At 44.0% G+C, this 9,488-nt stretch overlaps 1 protein-coding gene across 1 annotated transcript in view; it reads right to left on the bottom strand.

Annotated features, from left to right (window-relative positions):
* Nucleotides 1-9,444, bottom strand: part of BLTP3A (bridge-like lipid transfer protein family member 3A) — a 54,077-nt gene extending 44,633 nt beyond the window's left edge. The window contains exons 1-2 of the mRNA XM_007467291.1: nucleotides 9,398-9,444; nucleotides 9,032-9,175 (exon numbers count right to left, since the gene is read on the bottom strand). Of these exons, the coding sequence (XP_007467353.1) occupies nucleotides 9,032-9,175; nucleotides 9,398-9,444 (191 nt within the window). The remainder of the gene's footprint in view (nucleotides 1-9,031; nucleotides 9,176-9,397) is intronic.
* Between the last annotated feature and the right edge of the window lie 44 nt (nucleotides 9,445-9,488).

Raw genomic sequence — 9,488 nt, 5'->3', positions numbered from 1 at the left:
ATTCCTGCTCCCAAATATGTTCTCTATTCCTCCCCTTGAGCTGGGTGAAATCATATATCCTAATGAACTGGGAATTTTGGTGAGAAAGTAAGGGGAGCAGAGCATATAGGCCTGAGGGTAGGGGGATATGGTAGCAGATGACTGAGGGTAGAACCAGGGCAATGGGTACATGAGAAGGGGGGACTTAGGAGGTGGGAAAGAGACATAAAGGAGAGAAGAGCAAGTATATCAAGAGTAAACTTGAGCTGTTTCAGATTCCAGACTAACTCAGTGGTTCTCAGCCCTAACAGACTCAACTGTACGAGTGTTATTGCCAAGAGTGACAACATTTTCTAAAATAACGTTCAAAACAATCTTCCCCCATGGTAGCTGCAGTCCTGGAACATTCACTCTAGTTTAAAGCTATGTAGGGAATTTCCTGGTGGTCCAGTGGTTAGGACTCCGTGCTTCCACTGCAGGGGGCACGGGTTCGATTCCTGGTCAGGGAACTAAGATCGCACAAGCTGCGCAGAGTGGCCAAAAAAAAAAAAAAAAAAGTCTGTGCAGTACTTTGTGTTTACATGTAAGTAGGCTTATATAATCTAAACAGGTAATTCACCTCTGTAAACATGTAACAAACATTCAGAAGTCAAAAAGGACAAAGGACAGGGAGTTCCCTAGTAGCCTAATGGTTAGGATTCCAGGCTTTCACTGCCGTGGCCCAGGTTCAATCCCTGGTCCGGGAACTGAGATCCCGTAAGCCACTTGGTGCAGCCAAAAGTAAATAAATAATTAATTTTTTAAAAGACAAAGGACAATCCTTCTTTGTGTGAAATGATTTTGCATACTGCATGACGTCAGCATCTCCAGCCCACTCATTAAATGCTGGTCACACTCCTCAATCACAACCAAAAAAAAAAGTCCTTGCTGAGATACAATGATCTCAATGATCTAAAAGATCTTACTCCAAGGAATGGGAAAGAAAAACGTTTTCTTCTTCTTCATCTCCCCGCCTCCTTCAAATGGTTCCCTAACGATCAAGACCCAGATCTCCATCTAGTGAGCTTATATTATATATAATTAACACACTATTGCTTTTGTGGGCTAACTGGGAACCTATTCAACATTTATAACACTATTTCTACTACTGGACCACACACTCCAAATTTCAAACTTAGAAATAAATTTTGAGAACATAACACTTCCATAAGTCAGAGACTTAAATACACTGACCTCTCACCATCAGTGTTCACATTCTTTAAATGATGGGCTGACATCCAAGATAGATAGATATAGATACAGATGTAGATATAGATATCTCCAAGGCACTATAAAGACTGAGTATACATGTAAAATGATCATTGCTGTGGGCGAATAAAACAACGTCAATCAACAAATAACATCTAGTCCTTATTTTTGTGGCAAGAAGGTACAAACTACATACCCTTTACCTAACTTGCTAATGTGAATTATTTTTACACCTTAGTTTTTCCATTTACTACAGATATTGATTGATTGATTGATTCCACTGCTTATAAATATTGGGAAATGTTCTTTAGCATCTATAATCAGCACCAGTAGCACTTGCTTCATCACGCAAAGATAAAAGGTCCCTTAATGACACTGGGTGAATTGGATTCCCTTGCCCTTCTGCTCTCCCACTCCCACTCCTGCTCCGGTCTACGGTTCCATGAGTTATAACTATACACCCCCATTCTACATACCTTCTCCTGCACCCACTTAACCCACTCAAAACATCTTAAACTCTCTGGTTTTCAAAGTAGCCAAAGGACATAATCCCTGCCATATGGAGGTCACACTCCAGTGGTTGTAGAGAATTAAGCTGTGATAAAAAGAATCTTTTTTTTTTTCAGCAATTAATGCCATACTTAACAGATTATTATTCAACCAGGCTTTATATGAGGTGAGGGTAACTAAATGACCTCTAATTTTTTTTTTCCGCTGTGAGAATACAGTATATGATTGTGCTATCTTCTTAAACTTTGGATAATTAAATCTTCTAAGGATGGGGCTTCCCTGGTGGCACAGTGGTTGAGAGTCCGCCTGCCAATGCAGGGGACATGGGTTCGTGTCCCGGTCCGGGAGGATCCCACTTGCCGCGGAGCGGCTGGGCCCGTGAGCCATGGCCACTAAGCCTGCGCGTCCGGAGCCTGTGCTCCGCAACGGGAGAGGCCACAACAGTGAGAGGCCCGCGTACCGCAAAAAAAAAAAAAAAAAGAAAAAAAAAAATCTTCTAAGGACCCAACGCAGTATTATATTTCAAGTATTTCACCTATGCTGAGGTCAAAGTTTACCTTGTAGTGTGCCTTGATAAGAAAAAAATGATAAATTGGACCAGCCCCTCTTTCCTTCTCTCCTTAAGCAGTGATACAGAGCATTCATCTCTACCTCTCCATATTAAAATATTAAGAAACATAATTCTTAAATATCTAAAGAATTAGACATTTGGGTAAGTTAGGCACTGTTAGTGATCTCTCTTGAGCAACTTTAATAAGATAAGTAGTAGTCACTGTTCATTGAATAATTTTTCAGTACCAGGCACTTTTATACATTATTTCTAACCCTCAAAACAACAGAGTGCGTTATTATCCCCCATTTTACAGATGAGAAAAATGAAGCTTCAAGAAGCAAAAAGACGTGCTGAACACCAGTTTACAAGTAGCAGAGTCAGAATCAGAGTCAGAATGTACAGACACCTTTTAGAATCCAAAGTCCTGGTTCTTTCTACTACAATGACATGCCTCTCAATTAATTTTTCAAAGCAGCTAATTTCATTATTTGTGAATCATACATTAAGCTTTGTATGTCAGATACATATGACAGTACTGCTTTGAAATTTTTATTGCTCATAAATGCTACTTTTTAAGACACAAGACAACCACTTTATGATAAAAGGGAATCATCCTTGGAAAGTCGTAAAGACTCTAATACAAAAACTATGATATTCAGGGCTTCCCTGGTGGTGCAGTGGTTGAGAGTCCGCCTGCCGATGCAGAGGACGCTGGTTCATGCCCCGGTCTGGGAAGATCTCACATGCCGCGGAGCGGCTGGGCCCGTGAGCCATGGCCGCTAAGCCTGCGCCAGCAGAGCCTGTGCTCCACAACGGGAGAGGATAAAAGACTATGCCAATGGGGTACTAAGCTTATAGAACAGAATGAAATTATTTAATATCCAGGGTAGTCTGAAGACCAAATATTTAAGAAAAACTTAAACGCCTAAAGAACGGCCCCTCCTTTCTCTCAAGGTACATGACTGTTATTTTGACAGGGAGCAAAGCATCACATCCATTCCAAGTAAGAAATGTTATGGGTTAATGGTTACAAATTACCCTAATTATTTTCATTGAACCTCCCAATTTGAACATTTCTCCAAAAAGACCTGTTTTCAAGGTTCTGACATTTGCTTGTGACTCAAATTTACAAATAAATCAGAATTTGAAAATTAAACAGAGGCAAAAATAAAGTGGCCATCTGGTTTACCACAGATGAAGTAAAGAAATTTTCAAAACATACACATCAGAATGACTAAAATGAAAAAGATAAAAAATACCAAGTGTTGGCAAGGATATAGAGCAACCAGGACTCTCATACATTTCTGGTGGAAGTGCAAATTGGTACAGCCACTTTGGAAAACTGTTTGGTAATATCTATTAAAATTTAACATATACATATCCCACAACCCAGAAATTCCACTCTTAGGTATATGCCCAACCAATATGTATACATTTGTTCACCAAAGGACATGTACTAGAATGTTCCTAACAGCACTATTCAGCATAGCCCTAAACTGGGAAACTATCCAAATGTCCATCAATGGTAAAAGGTATAAATGCATTTAGGTATATTCACATAATAGAATACTACACAGCAATGAAAATGAAAAATCTACAAATTGATACAACAGAGATTAACCTCACAAAAATAATGTTGAACTAAAGAAGCCAGACATGAAGGCATACATTCTGTGATTCCATTTATATAAATTACAAAAAAAGACAAAACTGGGCTTCCCTGGTGGCGCAGTGGTTGAGAGTCCGCCTGCCGATGCAGGGGATACGGGTTCATGCCCCGGTCCGGGAAGATCCCACATGCTGCGGAGCAGCTGGGCCCGTGAGCCATGGCCGCTGAGCCTGCGCGTCCGGAGCCTGTGCTCCGCAACGGGAGAGGCCACAGCAGTGAGAGGCCCGCGTACCACAAAAAAAAAAAAAAAAAAAGACAAAACTAATCTTTGCTGTTAGAAATCAGGACAGTGGCTACCCTTTGGTAGAGGTAATGATGGGAGGAGACACAAGGGTGCTTCTTGTTGCTGATAATATTCTCTTCCTTCACATGGGTGCTGGCACAGCAGAGTGATTAAGGAGCCTGGCTCTGGGGACTTACCTGGTGGTGCAGTGGTTAAGAATCCGCCTGCCAATGCAGGGGACATGGGTTCGATCCCTGGTCCAGGAAGATCCCACATGCCGCAGAGCAACTAATCCCATGCGCCACAACTCCTGAGCCTGGACTCTAGAGCCTGCACTCCGCAACTACTGAGCCCGTGTGCTGCAACTTCTGAAGCCCGCGTGCCTAGAGCCCATGCTCTGTAACAAGAGAAGCCACTGCAATGAGAAGCCTGTGCACCGCAACAAAGAGTAGCCCCCACTCACTGCAACAAGAGAAAGCCTGAGCACAGCAACGAAGACCCAAAGCAACCAAAAATAAATAATAAAATTTTTAAAAATAAATAAAATAGAACAGATGACTAATAAGGTATTTAAAAAAATTAAAAAGGAGCCGGGCTCTGGAATGGGAGTGACTGCATTAGAATCTCAGTTCCATCACTTACTAGTTATGATTTGGGGCAAGTTATTTAACTTCTCTGTGCCTCATTTCTTCATCGATAAAATGGGCCTAATGTCTCCTTCACAGGGTTAGTCTGAGGATTAAATCATCATAAGACTTGTAAAATGCTTATTTGCACAGTTGGCTATTACTATTAAATATCTGCTGAGTAAACAAAAGCGCTTATTCTGAAGCAATGCAACAAGATGAGGAAGGAAACCAATACATATATGATTGCACTATTGCCAGAAAATGCACAAAATAATTATTGGGGAAATGAAGATGACAATAAGTAAAGTCTAGTATAAAGGGGCGTGATCTGGAAGCTGAGACTAGGCCTAGAAACCTTCACCTAAACAGACCCTGGGCAAGCAGGGCAAGCCTCTCTGAGCCTGCAGCTCCCAGCAGTACACCAGAGGCTGGCCCAGTGATCTCTCCAGGGCGATAAGTATAAACAAGTGGAGGCACTGATCAGAAAATGGAGAGGGCTGAGCTCACAGTCAGGCTCTCTTATTCTCTGAAAGGACTCTGAAATCTTCTGTGTCTCTGAATTTCACCTAATGCTTATGTTTTTTAAAATATCTATCATGTCTATCAGCCATGTCTTTGTCACTTGGGGTCACATTTCCCGCAGCCATTCTGAGTAAATAATTCATACTTCTGACGGGTTTCTGAAAGAGCCAGTTGGATTAGTTGCTGTCACCCATACCATGGAAGTGTATTCTCTGGCCATGTGATAATAGCTACTCTTTATTAAACGCTACTTCCACGCCAGGCACTATAATAAATACTTTATTCCCAAGTCTCAAAAAATTCTGCAAAGCATGTAGTATTCTTCCTTATTCTCATCCTTTACAGACAAGAAAACTAAGGCTCAGAAAGGCTGCCCTGTTCATTAAGTGGCAGAGCTGGAAGGTGAATCTAGCCTGTCTGGCTCCAGAAAAAACGCTCTTTTCCTGAGCCATAGTCCCTCGACTCACTTTATAATCTATCATATTTCTTCTTACTTGTATAACAAAAGGTCTTAGCTAAGGTGTTATAAAACAAGAATAATCTAATTCGGTGAAAAGTCAATTTTGGATATTCTATAAATGATTACTTTTGTTTCTAAGTAAAGGTCTCCTCCTGGATTTATTTAAATGAATACTGTACATTGAAGCTATTTGTATTAAACAGCAGTCATCCAAACCATAGGTTAAAGCCCTTAGAAGAGATTTATACTTCTTTCCTCCTGAATCCCCAGTGCCCAGATCAGTGCTTGGCCTAGAGAAGACACTTAACAAAAGTATCTTGAACATCACCTCCTTCAAATCTTGTTTACCAAAATACTCTACTAACAAGTAGGATGCATTCCAACAAGAAACTTTAGTACCTGAAACTTCATGACCAAAATTAAAAATAATATGCGAGTCACTGGGATATCCTTCCTGCTATAGGATACTCTTCCAGGTCAAGCGGCACTGTCATCATCAACAAGTAATTATTAAACACCTATAAATATTTACTTAATATAGTAACCCAGTATCCCTTCTCTTCTCTCTCCTTCCCCATCAGGTTTGGCAAAACATAGAAACTATAGTCCCCCTCCAGGCAGGCCGGCCTCTGTACATGTAGTAGAGACCATACAAAGACACAAATGTCACATGTGATTAAGGCAGCTTTTCCGAGTTAAACCAACAGAAAGGCCTCAGGAGTTTGACCTTTCCCCCAATTAGACCCATGTCCTAGCACTTTTCCAGGAGCCCTGAAATTGCAGCCCTGAATAACCTTCTCCCCCCACCTCCTCAGTCAACCACACAACCCTGAGGAAACAAGAAATTTCTCCCAATGTCTGTCATACCTATTCCTAATTCATCTAAAAGATATACTTTGTTCACTAAGGATTCACTGAATGTGTCAGCATATACTATTAAAATTTTTCTTTAAAAACTCTATCTTCATAGAGGGTGTACAGAATATGAGTGTCCTATGGGGAAAGTATACCAGAATTAGAAAGGTGGGGTCTATTTCTCTACCTTTATTTTTTGGCCGGGCCATGGGGCTTATGGGATCCTAGTTTCCGGACTAGGAGTTGAACCAGGCCCTTGAGAGTGAAAGCACTGAGTCCTGACCACTGGACCACCAGGGAACTACCTCTATTTCTCTACTTTACCTTCCACTGCAACTTAGGCAAGTCATTTATCCTCCTAGGCTTTACCTTCCTCAGCCATAAAATGAGAGGTTGAACTAGTCAAGGATTTTTCAGGGCATTCACTCAAGATGCCTTATGGGCTTAAGGCATGTGCTTTAAGGGGTTCTTAACCCTCCCCACCCCCAGGGAACTTATATAAAAAATTACTTGTTTGTGTATGTGGATTTTTCTGGAGAAGTCTATGGCTTATATCAAATTGTCACACAAGTTGTGGCCCCCAAAATAGCCATATCTCATGTTTTATGAGCACTTACTATGTGCTAGGCACTGCACCAAGCCCTTGTGTATTAACTCATATAACCCTCACAATAACCCTTTGAGTTAGATACTATTATTATCCTCATTTTACAGTTAAAGAAAGTAAACCAAAAGGACTTCCCTGGCGGTCCTGTGGTTAAGACTTCACCTTCCAGTGCAGGGGTGAGGGTTCGATCCCTGGTGGGGGAGCTAGGATCCCCCATGCCTGGGGCCAAAGAACCAAAACATAAAATAGAAGCAATATTGCAACAAACTCAATAAAGACTTTAAAAAAAAAAGAAAGAAACCAGAAAGAGCCTGGGCTTTTAAACACAGTGGTATGTTAGGTAAGGTCATCTCTAAACTTTAAAATTCTCTGATTCTGTGTTCACTCAAATTAATGGTTTTCCTTTAGTTAAATTTTGTCTCATTTCACAATCATTAGTCCTACACATAAGTCTTTACACAGAACAACCAAATTTATGGAACACCCAAATGAATGTTACCTGAAAAACAATATACTAGGGAATTAACCAAGTAAAGGGTCCAAAGGCACTTTCCAGCTCCAGCCTCCAATCTGCTTTTTTTTTTTTTCCAATCTGCTTTTACTTTTAAAACATGGTGTGGTGATTAACCAAAAGATGTATCTGAATCGAATCGAATGACTAATTAAAGTCTAAAATCAAAGTAACAGTAAATTGGCCAGTGTCTGCCAGAAAAGGAGATGCAGTGACAGCAATAGTGTCTCACACACCACTCACCAAAGCAATGAGAAGACCAGGAAAGACACATGAGTGCAAGGTCTTGGGTCCCATGTTGACTGGCTTCTCCCCCTACTCGCACCTCCTGAAAACCACTGACCACTGTGGAGCCAAGGATTGGATCACTCTCCATGTGACAGACAACGGCTGTCTAAAAGTATTAAGGTATCACCAAAGCCCCACTTGGAATAAGGAGTGAAAACGAACTGAAAGGCTAGCTTCCAATTTTTGTGGACACCAGTTCTGACAACCTGCAATCGTAATCAGGGGTCAGCAGTCACCCAATTACAACTGAATTGTTTTGCCTGTCACCTGGCTCGGGTCCTAATGACTTGAGGGACATCACATTGCTTAATAAATGACTGCAAAGTAGAAGTGGGCGTCGTTAGCTCTTTTCACAGGCTGTCAAAAAACCTCCACATCTTAAAGGGAAGGTTGTTGAAACTTTATGCCCCACTCTCATGGCCCTTCTCCATTTAGTCTATGTAAGGAGAAGAGAAGCAAAGGAAGGAGAAAGGAGATCAGAGGAACGGCCCTGGGTGCAAGGATTAGCTTCTTCAAGGGTGATGTAACAGGGTCAGCCAGACGATGAAGAGGAGGAGCTGGGTGCTTCTGGGAAGGCGAAACCAGTGTCGGGGTTGGGAATCTGAACGGAATATGGGTTACGCGGGACTGGGTGACAGGGTAATTTAGAAGGGGCCGGGGAAGAAGGATCTAGCCGGGAGCAGAACTAGGAAGAGGAAGGCCGGGGTGGCGGTGGTGGGCGGGTCAAGAGGCGGGCAGACGGCCCCGAGGGAGGGGCAGCGGGTCCTCAGCCGAGAGGAAACACAGCGGGGCGGGCAGGAAAGGATGGAAACCGCGGGGTCCACGGAGTGACGGGCAAAGGGCCCAGAGGGCATGCAAGGGAGGACGGGGTGACCTGCCCGGCGGTGTGGGAACAGAGGGTGCGCGCAGCCGGTCAGGAGACCCTTGGGGTCGGGAGGGCCGGGGGGCTGTTAGGCTGGGGAGGAGAGCCTGGGCACCCGCGCAAGGGCAGGGGCGCCGGGTCCCGGAGGGCCCAGGGCCAGGGAAGAGCAGAATGGTGACAACGTTCGGGGCCACCGGAGCGGGGAGGCGGCCGTCCGGCTCGAGTTGAGGCGGGGATAGCCGCCGAGTCCCGGCTCGGGCTGAGGAGAGGGAGGCCGGCCAGGAGCACGGCGTCAGGGAGGAGGGTCGAAGGGGGCGAGGAAGGGCCCGGGACCGCTGGGGCCGGCGCTGGCGCTCTCACCGGGACAGGTGCTTCAGGATCTGCTTCTTAATGAGCCCGGCCATGCCGGAGCCGCGGCCCGCGTGGAAGGCAGGCGGGCAGCTGTGTTCTCCTCAGCCGCCGAGAAGAGGCGGCCCCTCACCTCGCCGCAGCGCGGGGACCGGACGCCGCCGCCACAGCTGCCGCCATGGCGCCCTCCCGCCCCTGCCCCGGCAACCGGAGCTCCGCCACGA

This window comes from Lipotes vexillifer, unplaced genomic scaffold (assembly GCF_000442215.2).
Source record: "Lipotes vexillifer unplaced genomic scaffold, Lipotes_vexillifer_v1.1 scaffold528, whole genome shotgun sequence".
Taxonomy (NCBI): Eukaryota; Metazoa; Chordata; class Mammalia; order Artiodactyla; family Lipotidae; genus Lipotes; species Lipotes vexillifer.
This window is presented reverse-complemented; position numbering and strand designations above follow the sequence as displayed.